The 16184-nt window shown below is 41.1% G+C and overlaps 1 protein-coding gene across 2 annotated transcripts in view; it reads right to left on the minus strand.

Annotated features, from left to right (window-relative positions):
- The window catches only part of jarid2b (jumonji and AT-rich interaction domain containing 2b), a 108636-nt gene that overhangs the window by 27481 nt on the left and 64971 nt on the right, over window positions 1–16184 (minus strand). For both annotated transcript variants that reach the window (XM_088328734.1, XM_088328733.1), the window contains exon 3: window positions 11337–11463. In XM_088328734.1, coding sequence (XP_088184860.1) covers window positions 11337–11463 — 127 coding nt within the window. The remainder of the gene's footprint in view (window positions 1–11336; window positions 11464–16184) is intronic.

Consider the following 16184-nt stretch of genomic DNA (forward strand, 5'->3'; position numbering starts at 1 on the left):
TCTAATTATAAGTCAATAACGACAGACGTGTATGGTCTCAGATTTTGCAAGGTTGTTTGGAAAAAAAACGTTTAACAGGTACCATGGTTTTTTGTAAACTATTGCCCCAAAATTTTAGAAAACAATATAGAAAAATTCCAATTTATGTACAATACGAAAATCCCTTCTTCTCCTTGATCTGCTACCTTATTGTGGTGGAGGAGTTTGTGTGTCCCAATGATCCTAGGGGCTATGTTGGCGGGGGCTTTAAGCCCCTGGTAGGGTCACCCATGGCAAACAGGTTCTAGGTGAGTGGCCAGACAAAACGCAGATCAGAAATGAAATGATCTGCATTTCTAAAGCGCTTTTCAAGTCAATGACTTCCCAAAGCGCTTTACATTGTGCTTCACATTTCCCAATCGCGGCCGTGATCTGTGCAGCCATGTAAGGCGCTAACCTGCTTATTGGGGGTATTGGGGGTTCAGTGTCTTACCCAAGGACACTTCGACATGTAACACGGACAAGCCGGGATTCGAACTGGGATCCCTTAATCCTAAAACGATCGCTCTACCTCCTGAGCTACTGCCGCCCCATCAGAAGACCCTTTATGATAAGCAAAACCATTGGTCCTGAATTTCCCTCGCCTGGACGCGGGTTACCGGGGCCCCCTTCTGGAGCCAGGCCTGGAGGTGGGGTCCGCTGGTCGTCCTGGCCGTGGAACACTGGACCAGCTCTACACACTCTGCAGGGTCTTTGAGGGTGCATGGGAGTTTGCCTGTTCGTTCTACAAGTGTTTTGCGGACTTGGAGAAGGCATTCTACCGTGTTCCTCGGGAGGCCCTGTGGGGGGTGCTTCGGGAGTATGGGCTACCACATAGTCTTATCCGGGCTGTGCGGTCCCTGTATGCCCGGTGCCAGAGTCTGGTCCGCATTGCCGGCAGTAAGTCAGATTCGTTCCCGGTGAGGGTTGGACTCCGCCAGGGCTGCCCTTTGTCACCGATTCTGTTCATAACTTTTATGGACAGAATTTCTAGGCCCAGCCTTGGTGGGGATGGAGTCCGGTTTGGGGGCCTCAGCATTGCGTCACTGCTTTTTGCAGATGACGTGGCGCTGTTGGCTTCCTCAGGCCGTGATCTTCAGCTCTCGCTGGAGCGATTCGCAGCCGAGTGTGAAGCGGCCGGGATGATGATCAGCACCTCCAAGTCCGAGACCATGGTACTCAGTCGGAAAAGGGTGGCATGCTCCCTCCGGGTTGGGGAAGAGATCTTGCTCCAAGTGGAGGAGTTCAAGTATCTTGGGGTCTTGTTCACGAGTGAGGGTAGGATGGAACGGGAGATCGACAGACAGGTCGGTGCAGCGTCTGCAGTCATTCGGACCCTGTACCGGTCCGTCGTGGTGAAGAGGGAGCTGAGCCGAAAGGCAAAGCTCTCGATCTACCGGTCGATCCACGTTCCTACCCTGAACTTTGGCTCATGACCGAAAGAACACGATCCCGGATACAAGTGGCCGAAATGAGTTTCCTCCGCAGGGTGTCTGGGTTCTCCATTAGAGATAAGGTGAGAAGCTCAGTCATCCGGGAGGGACTCTGTGTGGAGCCACTGCTCCTCCGCATTGAGAGGAGGCAGTTGAGGTGGATTGGGCATCTGATAAGGATGCCTCCTGGACGCCTTCCTCGGGAGGTGTTCCGGGCATGTCCCACTGGCAGGAGGCCCCGGGGGCGACCCAGGACTCACGGGAGAGACTATGTCTCTCGGCTGGCTTGGGAACGCCTCAGGATCCCGTTGGATGAGCTGGAGGAGGTGGCCGGGGATAGGGACGTCTTGGCTTCCCTTTTAAGGCTGCTGCCCCCGCGACCCGACCTCGGATAAGCGGAAGATAATGGATCGATAGATGGATGTACGAAAATCCCTTGTTTTATTGCGGTTAATGGAGATCATTATTCCCCGCTATATGCGAAAATCCGAAAAGTAACCCCTACCCCCAATTTTTTGAGACGCGCTCTGCCGGCCCTCACTCACAGCAATAGTCAACAGGGGATAATGGATCACTGCCAAGCGGGTGCTGTTTATTTTTTGTAGAAAGAACGAAAATGGAGGTGCCACACATAACACAAATTTGCTCTTTCGGCCCCTGCTCTAGGGTACAATCGACTTAAGGACAATAGAATGCGGTTACAACGAAGCATATCAAATTAGACAGGCCAGAACGGCACACCTCCTGAACGAGGTAACTTTTGCTTGTCCTCGCTTGTAGCAATATACAGTAGTATTGGGGATAATGGATCATGGCCCCACGACTGCAATTTATTCCAGGCAAAAATTAATTCACGCCAAAAAAAAAACCCAGGCCTGACAAAAGTGCACTGAGTCTGTCCCGGCTTGCAGCAATATGCGTTGGGGATATTAGGTTGCGACTGCACGATTGGAATTCACTTTTGGGTGGACAAAACAGGGAAAAAAGACGCCAGGCCTGACAATAGTGCGTTGTGTCAGTTCCCACTCGGAGCTTACGCGATCAGGGATAATATTTTTCAAATTGCAGTGAGGCCGCGAAGTACAATGCAAGAAGAATCGAGGGATTCCAGTAAATTCTCAGTGTAATTCATCTTTTAGTTTAGATCCTTTTAGCCGTTAAAGGTAACTCGAAGAACATATTTAAAATCGCTGCCTTGTAGAAGATCAGGGCTATTAGACGTCTGCTATTATGTCGTCTGAAAAAGTTATAATTTTAGCTAACATGAGAAATCCATCGAAACGGTTATTTAAAAAAAAAAAAATAAATTGCAAAATCCAGTAGGATCAAAAACATCAATCATCAAGCTTGCACTAGCGAAACGGGGAACCTCAGAACTAGTGAAGGCCGATCCCGAGTCAGCACCTTTAGCTGGTCGTTGCTAATTGGCAGCAGATGGCCCATATGGCAGGAAAGGGAAAAAAAAGAATACGTCCGTGCAGCTGGCTCGTTTTTGGCGCACTCGGGAGGGAAGCTGAATATACATGTTTATGGAAAGACGAGCCTGACGCGAGCCGTGTTTACATCAAAGGATTACTCGCATGTGCGTTTAATCGGTGCCGTGCCGGCTCATCTGTCAGCGACTAGCGCTGTCTGGCAGCTCGTGTGAAGAACCGACTCCTCAGAATCAAAAACTCAGTCGCACGCATTTGCAGCTTAGTTGGAAATGCTTTAAGAGATGCCAAACATTGAAAATAATTTTTCAGGATGGATCAAGACAATTTTCTGTTTCTGAAATTCTTTTTATAGTACTACTTTAAGAGCGCTATTTTAAAGTTGAAAGTGGTTCTTCTCCGACAATGTTAAACTACACATCAAACCTTCTGTTACTGCAAGTGTCTATCAAAAGCCATCATGCATAGTAAAAAAACAAGGATCAAGCAACATTTCTCTATACAAAAATGAGGATTTCTTGATTATATTTTTATTTTTTATTTGTGTTTCGTATTTTCACGACCATTGGGCGCACTGTGTGAAATAGTGCAGTCTCCGTAGGTGGTTTTCATTTCTGTACTTAACACTACACAGGGCGCACTGCATGATCGGGCACCAATGCCCTCTGCTGCAGCCACGGATGACTGATGTTCTTTCGCGTAGCATAACACGGAAGCATTCGATAGAGGGCAAGTGGTGGTTATAATTTAATTTATATTTTGGGGGACCACTCTCTTCAGACTCAAGTAGCACAATAACTTTCCAATTGCCCGATGCGCTACGCCAGACCTGGGCACTCCGGTCCTGGAGGGCCGTATGTTCTGCATGATTTTTTAGGTTTCTCTGATCCAATACAGGTGATTCCAATCACCAGTATCGTTAACGAGCACTTGCTAGCTTGCTAACGAGGTTATAATTTGTATCACCTGAGTTAAAGAAGAGCAAACTTCAAAATCTGGCAGGACGTATAGCCCTCCAGGACCGGAGTGCCCAGGTCTGCGCTACGCCGTCAGCATCCATGAGCATTTCCGCTAACAATGCATTGCGTGTGACGCCATGCGTACTCTCCCACGCAAGCGAGATATGATGGCATTCAAACAAGAGACCCTTAAAAGTCCCGGGAGATCGCATACATTTCGCATTTTGTTGGAAATGTCAACCACCTCACAAAGCATGGGATTTCACCCCAAAATTGGAATTGAGCAGTAAGCTCTGCAGTGTGAACGGCCGCCTCATTGTGTCCTCTGCTCTGCACGCCACTTACGTCACACAGGGTGCACTGCACGATAGAGCGCGCCACAAAATTTAAAGAAAATTTGAGACTTTTATGCACGCCTCTTGGTCGTGAAAACACAGTAGTTTTGGTAGAAAATGCGTATTTCATAATTTGCTATTAAGTGGCATAGGTAACAGCAGAAGATTTGTAGTTGGTTAGCACTGTTTTTTGAGGGGGCTAAGTGAGGTGGATACTATACAGAGTCAATAAAGTCAATTTTAGAATAATTATTGGGAAAAACATTTTAATTTAAGTCTTTTTCCCCCTATTTCATTGTATAATGTTTTAGTTATTGTGTACAAAATTTACAAAAATGTTTGTGTTTTTGTGCAACATGCCAAGTTTATCCCAGCTCAAAGTAAATCTTTTATTACAGTAAATAGAATAAAAGAAACAAAAGCAGATACATTAATATTATGTAAATTTGTGTTGTTTAAAAGATAATATTTTATCAAAACCTTGCATTTTTGTTGTAATTTGGCAATGTTTTACCGACTATCACGGTTCTACTTTGCATTTTTTTTTAAGAATTAAAAAATCAAATGAGTTTAAAAACAAAAAAACAAAAGAAAATACTTTAATCACTATTTTAAAGGGAAAGTGTGTATTATTAACCACCTCTGAATTGTAAAACAAACTAAATAAAAAAAAAAGTATATTTAAAAAATAAGTAAAAATACATGAACCATCATATGAATACGTTCTTTAAAAAAAAGTCTTGGTTTGAGAAATTTGTATTAATTTTACATAACCTCTCCAAAAACCAAAAAAAACTTGCGAAAGGGTTGGCAAAAAAAAGAGAAATATTAGTGTTTTTGGTCAGTGACTCTCCTTAGCTTGGATTCTTTCTTGTGCTTTTAGCACTCATATACGGCGACTAGTGGTCTAGTGGTCAAGTATTACACGCCGTCCCTTTAAAAAAGTGTATTCATAAAAATGGATAATTTTGTCAAAAGCACGTGTCCAGTTATTAAAACATTCCCAATATCTGCAGTCTGCTTCCAAGTTCGACATGCTGGTAATGAAGACGTAATAAACGTGTAATAAACGTGCCAGTAGTGATTATCCGGCAGTGTACATTCCAAAGCATAACCTTGATGCCACAGAAGACATCTTGATACCATCAAGCTGCACTTTATCTCCCTGATGACATACATTAAACATGAACTCACAGCCTTTGCATACTTGAATGCTAATGTAGCTCGCACCGTTAGCATCGCTTTCACCAGATGTTCGAAATTTGTCCTCGGCAACCGGCAAAGACAAAGCGGCGCAAAGCGTCATTCATCATTGTCCGCACCACTTACGTCTATTTGCTGACATTGGGCGACCTTTGTGAACTTTGACCTTGAAGTATCGACCTCCTAAAGCTGGATGACCCTGGTTTGGTCCAGCCCGGTAATCAAGTTAATTAAATCCTCGGGTTTAAATGACTCTGGTTTGTATACAATCGGAGTCGGGATGCTTGCAAATGGAAGACCGTGTCCTTATTCATAATTTGACTTGCAAAAAAAGAAAGCAATACATAAACAGTGGCAAAGCAAAACAATATTTTCTTGTTAGAAATGAAGTCTAAGTGCTGCTCCTTTTTGATAAAAGTTTGGTAATCATCAATTCTGAAAAAAGTAAATGCAATGAGAAAGGCTTAACTTGCTGTTGGCTTGGTAATACCAGCACTAATTCTTTGGTTTCAGGCTAAGACGTGCACCAAATTAAAATACTTGGCCTCACTATCGCCCTCTGCTGTGAGGCAAGAGAAATGTGTGCCTCGCTCTCCATCTGGAGAAGCCACACACGTTGCATACCAATTGTAATAATAATTTAATAATGGGAAAATTCAGCGATATTAAAAAAGAAATAGATATTGTATAATTGTCAAGTTAAGTAACATTGCATAAAAATAATTATATTTTTATTTTATTATATTTCCACAGTGACAGGTGAGGCACAGCCTTCCCTGACTGCATGTCACCACCAGCTGATATCACTATAGTATTGGATAGTAGTAGTAGTAGCTAGCGCCGCCCTGTAGGTGCGGATTCACTGTCATGTAAATTTTTCTTTTAGGAAGATGGGAGGCTTCTTTATCTTTTATTACTATACAGTAATCCTTGACTGTATCGCGGTTTACATTTCGCGGTTTCTCTACTTCGCAGTTTTTCATCGTGAATTATGTTCTGCATTCTGATTGGCTAAACAGACAGCCCGCCCCCTTTTTGCGAGTGTTTGCCAGTGTGTCAACAACATTGCAGTCTTAGTTGTACGTACGTAAAACCCCTTGACAAACATACATTACTATATAAATCGTATTACGTTTCGAGTTCCGAGCCACCATGTCAAAAAACCCTCTGGACCGACAAACGGATCAAAAGGCAGAGGAAGATGTTGGACAAAGTTAGACTTCTTGACATGCTTAAAAGAGGGTAAACGCATTTTTACAACACATTTTTGTTTTTGTTTTCCAATTACATGATGGGGACAAAATATTATCTGAAGTAAATCTGGGGACTGTGTCGTGAATGAATAATGCAACATAGCAGCAAGACTATTTTTTCTAAATTATGATTTGATGGTACAGAAGTCATTGGTTGAAAAAAAACCCTTCATAATGTATACAGTTCTTTTATGAGTTAAAAATGCTTGAGTCTTGAGTTGTTGTTTGGGTTCAATGTATAACAGAGTATATAATAATTAAACAATGGTTTGCTTTTCGGGTTTTGACAATCGTGGTCCTTTTTGGAATGGATCACGGTAATGTGATGTTGAAAAATGCAATTCCCCTCATTTAACATTGAATAAATAAAACCTTTTAACTTATTCTTAATGTTATATTTCCATGATCACATCACCAGACTCTCCTGACTGGACATCACTAGTTTTGACACCCTAAGATTGAAATGTTTAAATCAAAAAGGGGGCGTTTATTTTTTATTTTTTGTCCCATCGAAACAAGCCTTGCCCACTCCCCCTCCACAAAGGCCAGGTGTCCATTAGCGAGACGGACGCTAATTGAGGAAACATGAAATGCGGTCGCTAGAGCGCTCAGTTTCAATGTAGTGCCACCTAAAGTAAATCAAGAGTCGCATTAACGCTCTCGCAGCGCACGCCTGCATTTAATCCCTCTTAAATGGAAATTATGCATTTGCTGACAAGAGATATTGCTCGCGCCAGACAAGTGAGTAGTGTGCGCACTTGGCATTCATTAAGCGGAAACAAAACAGAGCTACAGCGGCTGAGTGTTTGCTCGTTTGTGTGAGTCTTGGCTGCGAACCACATTTCAGTAGCGCGAGAAAGAGCAAGGCGCGGGGGGAAAAGTAGCCCGACTAACTTGACACACATCAAATTTTGTGCAAGCATACACGGCATTCGAGTGCTGCAGAAACGACACTTAAAGACAAAAGGTATTTTAATCATTAGCAGCAGTATAACAACTCATTTTTTATTTATGTTGTCTGATTAAACACGTAGGGCATATTTTGACCCATTTTTTGCCACGTTGGGTTGTTAAAATATGTTAAGGTTCAAAATAGAATCTAATAGTTAGGTCTAAGTCATTGCAAATAGGGGAGAAAGATTTACACTACATTGGTGAAAATAATTCTGGGCACATTAACTCTCATTATAACGACTTTAACCCTGATGTGTTGTAAATGCATTTGCAAGATTATTGATGCAATCGCTTCACCCGCAAGTCAAATATGCGAGAATAAAGGAAATCATGAGCCAAAATCCATTAAATTATTTTGCAAGTGTCGCACAAACTTCATTGGCTACAGTTTCAGGCAGTAGTTGGGAAGTTCCAGCGCGGAAATTGATATAGTTGGGTTCACATTTTTAAATTTTATTTTAATTTAATTCAAAAAAAGGTTTGCAGCGTAACACAACACTGCTTTAATTGTGAAACAATTTAGGGGTTTAAAAGTAAAAAACACATTAAGAATTTACTTCATTACTAAAGCATGGAGCACATTTTGGGCTCAAATATGACCAGGCATCTAAAAACATACATTTGAGTGAATGTTGAATATTTTTTGCAGTTAACTAGTTAGCAATATTTTCCCAATACATTTTGTATGACCACAACAGCAAATAACGGACTAAAATACATGGTAAGGAAAAAAAGTTTGATTCCTAGTAAAGACATATCCTTTTTTTAGACTTTCATCATTAGAGGGGTCACTGTTGTGGTGCTCGCGGGCCCCCTAAAAACACCTAAATAACCCACGGACTGGTTCACCAAGGAGGGGCCATTGTGATTTCCTAGGAAATAGTTAAATGACATGAAAAGTCATTGACATGGTCAATGTCTTTACATACATGATTAATTCTTCCAAACTTATTTTGAAAATGTATAATCTGTAACCTATAATTTTTATACGCAAGTCACCTGGTGCCCTTATATATTTTAGTGTTTGAATGACCCTTTTTCTGAACATTACAACCTGATAATGACAAAATAGCATAGTAATAACCAAAAATATTATCTTTAAAATGCATATCAAACTAGTAGCCCTTTGGGCAAAACAGTAACAAAAAAACCCACCAAAAACTAGTTGCAGGTCTCGGATTTGGTTCTCCTTTAGCAATGAACCACAGACAAAAGTGGGTGAGAAAAATCACATAGTCAGAGATTAGACCGCGTTGTTGCTACGTGGTTCTTTGGCAGGCGGCGGCCTGTTTCTTGTTTAAAGGATCTGCTTTCGCGGCTGTTCTTTGACAAGTCTCAGGAGCATGGGAAGGCAAACACACCACGGCTCTCAAAGACTTTTCAAAATGCCAGAAAACTCCAGCACCTGTCCTTCTGCTTTAAAAGGTTGGTATCCCCGGTAAACCCGGACCCAGCATCTAAGACGACAGCGATTCGTCCCTTTTAGGCCTGTGCCAGGTGCAAAAGCTGCTGGCGCGGTCTCTGTCGCCTCCTGCCAAGCGCTGGCTCGGCTCGCTGTTTCATTAGCATCAGATAGAAAAGCTTTTCTCCGTCCCGGACGCTAGCGGCGTGTTTATGTGAGAAAGCGAGACTGGAATAAAAGGCGGCAAGCCGGGTGGCCTCCTGGTGAACCCGACTCCAAGTGGAGTGTCCAGATTGCACCTTACTGACTGGGTGAAACCCCCCCATTTTGCAAAACACACAAACACACAGCCCACCCCGGCCTCATTGTTTATGCTGCACCGCCATTATGAGCCCACCAGGTCACTTCCTCATTTGGTTCCAGTCAGACAGACGTCCCCAGGATGAAATTATTCTATCAGAGCACACAAGATAAATGGCTCAAAGCTTACTTATTAGAGGTCCTGGTTTTACATACAGTCTGGGGACTTCCGCAAAAATGGACTCCCTTGAAATTTAGAGTCACCCATCCATGTCGCCGCTTTAAAGTGACTCGTAAATGACCACTTTTTGACCAAAATGGAAGAGTTGATCTGTTTTTTCAGGCATGGAATTCATGGGATGTTGAACACGCCTAGCAAGTTTTGCAAAGCAAAGCAAAACTTATTTCAAGATCTGTAATCGACAAATTTGCTGAACTCGGTTCTAGGCAACATTTTTTCAACCCAAAACTGTCCGCTACCAAGATTTACTATAACTACCAACATCATCTCGCAAATGTCTATAAATATAATGTTTTCATTGAGATATAAAATAAAAAAATAAGTATGCTGGTAGCCTATGCTCATACCATTTAAGTAACGTGACTTTGACGATTCTGTCTGAACAAGAAATAATCAAATCTAAAATTTACTGACAGCGGCGGTAACAATCATTGAAAAATTGCTTCGGCGAATAGGCGCTAGGCGTTGATACTTGTGTTGTAGCCGCTAACTACCAATTTTTGCATCCTAGCTTCTTTTGAAAGCAGCTCAAGTTAGCGTGGAATCTTTTAATGCAAATTTAATCAATCAGTTTGTCAGGAAAATGTTCATCATTAAAATGAACCCCGTTTATTGCTAATTCTTGTATAATTTGTCTCTCTGATAGTGCTGTGTGCCAGTTTATCAAATAATTATATCCAAAACAAATAATTCTGTTTTAATTCTGTGATGTTAAATGGCCATTGGAATTCAGATATTCACCGACGGGGCAGCTAATGCTCGCGTCTTGGGCACTAGCCGCTAATGCTGGAGTCCCAGATGCTAGCAGCTAATTTTAACATCCAATCTTCTTTATTTGCAGCATGTTGACTTGCAATTTGTCCGAAAAGTGCTATGCAACCATCTGTGCATTTAAGACTGTAAAGAAAACCTAACAGGGAATTATCAACACAGAAAATCATCGGTTGCTCTCTGCCCAGACTGGGAGGCCGCTAAAGCATAGGTGACAATATTACAGTGTCCCCCACTTTGTAATATTTGACCACTAGATGTTTTTCTAATATGTAGTGCAATCGAAAGCAAGATTTACAGCACAAGGAAGATTTTAAATTATGAAGACTGAGTGACTAAACCACATCATTTTTTTTCAGCCTTTGATTTTTGTTTTTTCCGGCTACCCATAGCATCAAGATAGTGGGTAAATATTACAGCTCCTTCTAGGTGAACCTCATGTTATGTAAAATATATTAAAAGTTCTTGACCCACATTACTTTTTTAAATGCATGCTTATATAATGGTTCAAATCATTATATATTTTTTTTAATGAATGGCTTTTGTTTTCCCGCTAAGAGGCACTAAATAATACACAGTAACTAATTTTAGCATCCAATATTATTTGCCTACAGCACTCTGACTTGCGATTTGTCTAAAAAGTGCTATACAATACATTTTAATTGGTTTGTTTTATTTTCTTAAAGTAGCCAAACCTAGCATCGAATCTTTAACATTAGTAAGTGCTGTGTATCCGTGTATATATTTTTATTCAACAAAACCAACTAAAGAAGCTTATTTTAATTCCTCGATGTGAAACGTGTCTTAAACGTCTTGCTAAGACTATCCTACATTTACAGTATCATGTGACGGAGGAGGCAGGTGCTCCTGAATAGGGCTCCTCATTACTGAAGGACATCTGCTACTGCCCCCCTAGAAGAAATCTCCCCCCTCTCCTGGAGATCCCACCCTTCATTTTACACGCCCTGTCAACATGTGAAAGAAAAAAACAACAACACACAAACCTGCTGGTCTAAAATCCGTAATAGACTCACCTTTTCTTAGCCGGGCCGTCCTCACAGAAACTGCCACCCTCGTCAAGGCCCAACCCGTGAAGGGAGCCGCCATCTTTGTGGCTGCCGATTGATCCGGTGCCGTTTAGCTGCCCGTTGGATAAGGAGCCTGAAAAAAGGCGGGGGACGAGAGTTTGTTATAAATAAGAGTTGGGCGAGGCAGCACGGCGGCGCAGTGGTTAGCGCATGTGCGGCACAGTTCAAGTCATGGGAACCTCCTGCGTGGGTTCAAATCCAGCTCCAGACTTCCTGTGCAGAGTTTGTATCTTCTCCCCGTGCTTGCGTGGGTTTCCTCCGGGCACTCCGGTTTCCTCCCACATTCCAAAAACATGCATTTCAGGTGAATTGGCTGGTCCAAATTGTCCCTAGGTGTGAATGAGCGAGTGAGTTGTCTGTCCCCGTGTGCCCTGCGATTGGCTGGCAACCAGTTCAGGGTGTCCCCTGCCCACTGCCCGATGATTGCTGGGATGGGCTCCAGCACCCCCGCGACCCTACTGAAGATAAGCGGTGCAGCTGATGAGATGAGAAGAGTTGGGCGTTTCTAGGTCATCGTTTTTACTAGCGGAGGACCGATTATCGGGCGGGACAGATGGAATTTGAAATTTGACAGATATCGGTATCTGCATTTATATATTTTTGACGGGCCTATTATTTGGACTCAGATGCAACTGAGCCTCTTCTTCCTCTCGTCCGTAACTCTGTGTCAGGCGCCAACAATGCCCCCGCCTTCTGATTGGATAAGCGACCAGGGCAGAGCCACTGAGGCAGGAAAAATTATGTCAGAACAGAGTAAACAGCGGCAGCCCTGCTAACTCTGCTAACTGAGTCCCGACATGCCTGTGAATCAAGACTGCTGATAATATAAATTTTTAAAAGTCTATGTAGAACCGTGTATGATTATGAGATAGCGTAAAAAGTGTAAACTTGTTTTAGGGAAGCAGGTTCAGGTGCAAGCATGTTTGTTTGCGGTTGAAAGAAAGCATAAAAAGCAAGCTAAAGTGGAAGGCTGAGCGATTAGCTGTTACCATAACATTAGTTCGTCAATCTGGCTCTAAAACAAGAATGCCCACACTTTTCAGTTCGCAAGCTCCATTGAAATGTTGATGCACTTTTTTTTCCCCATTTAATTTAATTATGTTGGTAGTATTGACATTTTTATATATTTATTGTAATTTTTTATGTACCTTTCTACGAGTTGTTTCAAAGCCTCATTTTTTTTCCCTGCACTGTAAGTTTTTGCTTTAAGTAAAATATTAGTCTGTCTCCTCTTAAAATTAATAATCTGCGTTTGGCCATGCTAAACCTCAGTTGTAGTTTTTTTTTAATGAAAATTGTCAGTACCCTGCATAGGAAATCGCAATCAGTCGTGTGCGCATGGGCACTGAGCATTGGTAGGACATCTAAATGGGTATAAAGGAGTTACAGAACACAGGATCTGAAAATAGTTTACCTGAGCCTGTTTTAACCCTAGTTCTAATAAAAACAACCTGGCAGTAACATAGTAATATAACATGATAAGTTAGAAGTGCAGACTGGTAGAAAGTTCGGTAAGCCCCTTCAAAATTTTATTGGAAGCTTTTTATGTTGTCACATGCTGTTGCCCTGATGATGTGCCATTTTCCGGGGGAGGGGGGCGGAGATTAAAGATGCTTTTTCGAGGAATAAATGTAGGTCAGTAGTCTAAAATTTGTACACACAAAAGGATTTGAGTGAGTTCCGATTAAAAGCTCATGTAGAATTAGCTTTTTCAGTTTTTTAATTTCACTTTCATTTTAAAAAAAGAAGAAAAGAAAATATTAAGAAACACCAAAGTTGAATTCTATATCCTATTTTTTTCTATCTTTTACATTGTTTAAGGAAAATAGAAACAAAAAAAATCAGATTTAGTATTGGTATTTTTCCTTATTGGAGATTTTATTGTGATCAGGGGCTATACAAATACAAAAGTCAATTCCATTGAAGTTGGGAAAAAGTTTAAAATGTCAGTAAAATTAGAATAGAATGACTTGCAAACCTTTTCTAACCCATATTTAAATGAATACACCACAAAGACAAGATTATCCATGTTCAAACTCATAAACTTTATTTCCATAAGCAAATAATGATAAACTTAGAATTTTATAATTGCAACAAGTGCCAAAGTAGTTGGGAAAGGGGCTTCTTCACCATTGTGTTACATCACCTTTCCTTTTAATAACACTCAATAAACGTTTAGGAAGTGAGGAGACTAGTTGTTGAATCGTTGATAGTGGAATCCTTTCCCATTCTTGCTTTATGTACAGCTTCAGCTGTTCAACAGTCCGGGGTCTCCTTTGTCTTATTCTGCGCTTTATAATGCGCCACACATTTTCAATGGGAGACAGGTCAGGACTGCAGGCAGGCCAGTCAAGCACCCGCACCCTCTTACTACGAAGCCACGCTGTCGTGAGACGAGCAGTGTGTGGCTTGGCATTATCCTGCTGGAAGAAGCAAGGGCGCCCATGGTAAAGATTCTGTTTGGATGGCAACATACTTTGTTCCAAAACCTGAATGTACTTTTCTGCATTAATGGTGCCTTCACAGATGTGCAGGTTACCCATTCCTTGGCCACTCATGCACCCCCATACCATCACAGATGCTGGCTTTTGCACTTTGCGTGCATAACAGTCTGGGTGGTTCTGTTCTTCTTTGGACCGGAGGACACGACGTCCACAATTTCCAAACACAATTTGGAAAACTGACTCATCAGACCACAGAACACTTTTCCACTTTGTATCAGTCCATTTTAGATGGGCTCGGGCCCAGAGAACCCTGCGGCGTTTCTGGATGTTGTTGATGAATGGCTTACGCTTTGCAACATAAAGTTTTAACCCACACTTACGGATATAGCGTCGAACTGTATTGACTGACAGTGGTTTTCCAAAGTGTTCCTGAGCCCATGTGGTGATGTCCTTTACACATTGATGTCGGTTCTTAATGCAGTACCGCTTGAGGGCTCGGAGGTCACGGGCATTCAATAATGGTTTACGGCCATGCCGTTTACGCACAGTGATTTCTCCAGATTCCCTGAACCTTTTCACAATATTATGGACTGTAGATGATGATATCCCTAAATTCCTTGCAATTGTACTTTGAGGAATGTTGTTTTTAAACTGTTCAACAATTTGCTCACGCAGTTGTTCACAAAGAGGTGAACCTCGCCCCATCCTTGCAGGTGAATGACTTAGCTTGTTCGGGTCTCCCTTTTTTATACCCAGTAACAACTCTCACCTGTTGCTAATTCATCTGTTCACCTGCAAATAGTTGGTTGATTTCCATTCATCCACTTTCTGAGTAGTTATTGACACCTGTCCCAACTATTTTGGCACGTGTTGCTGTCATCAAATTACAGAGTTGATGATTTTCTCCCAAAACAATAAAGTTTATGAGTGAAGACAATAAATATGTTGTCTTTGCTGTACATTCATTTAAATATGGGTTGAAAAGAATTTGCAATTTACTTGGATCAATTTTTATTTGTAATTAACACACTTTCCCAACTTCATTGGAATTGAGTTTTGTAATCATGACTTGACGCGACTTATGTTTCTTAAAGGAAAAGTATCACTACTAGTATAAGTTTTTTTATTTTTCTGCATATGTTGTTGAACTGCTGTTTCGTCCGCCTGTTTTGAGTTTGTTTGGGGTTGGAACTTGTTTTACATAAAAAAAAAAAAATTGAAACCGTAACAAAAAATGAGTTCGAAAGTAATGCTGTCATCTTCTTCATCTGTTATTTTTCTTCATTTTTTCTGTTGCCTCTTCCTGATTCCCACCATTTTTTCAATTAAAGAAGTGTTTCCCTTTTCATACAGTCGCTTGATTGAAAATTGAATAGAAACAAAAAAAAAAATCGGAATTATTGACTTTCATGGTTCTTTTTCTTTTCCTCTGAATAATTTATCGGCGCACTTATCAAATATATAGTAAAAAAAGAGGTATGCGTTTATTTTTCACTTATTACTATTTGAAAAATACAATTAAAAACGATTTCCAGACTCATTTTTTTTCTGTTGCCACTTCCTGATCGTCTGCCCTGAGGCAAGCAATGCCTTCAGGACCATCTGGAATTTAGAAAAAAGTAACTACAAAGCCAAAAACGGATGCATATCTGAAGTGTTTTTCTAGTTAGATTTCATTCAAACCTTTCTTTTTACAATTATTCCTGATGACGCTAGTCCGTATGAAGCAACGTCTGACACTACATAACAAATGTGCAAAAATCCTTGTTAAATATTTAGCAAGCCACCCGGGCAGGAACGAGACAAGTGAGACGTGTCCTTAAAAAAAGGCCAAGTAATCAAGATGTTTTCAATTGTCAATCACTCAAACTTGTCTTGACAGCCACCTTAGGGGTTGGTCTTTTGTTTAATTTGCTAAAAAACAAACCATGACTCACCGAGGTGAGCGTGCCGCACCTTTACCACCCTTCTTTACAGATGCTATTGCTAAGGCTTTTCTAATACTTGCTCGCACTCGAAGCGAAATTCCATTACAATGAAGTGTCACTAGTTCCGTTGATTGAAATGAAACAAACTACTACTTCTGGAGGAGAGTTTCTCAAATGGGTGTTCTATTTTTTTAAAATGTAAATTTCTGAAAATGCACTTGCTTACCTTATACCGACTATATTTTTAATACATAATAATACAAAACATTTAGAAGAAAAAAATCTCTGATTTATTATGTTATTTTACAATATTTCTAATTAAATAAAATATCTTTCAGAAATAGAAAAAGTACCAGATATAATAATAAAAGGCAACAGTATATATACAGTATATATATAAAACAGCTGTTTATTCATTTTGG

This window comes from Urocampus carinirostris, chromosome 2 (assembly GCF_059441175.1).
Source record: "Urocampus carinirostris isolate Australia breed hairy pipefish chromosome 2, RoL_Ucar_1.0, whole genome shotgun sequence".
Classification (NCBI taxonomy): Eukaryota; Metazoa; Chordata; class Actinopteri; order Syngnathiformes; family Syngnathidae; genus Urocampus; species Urocampus carinirostris.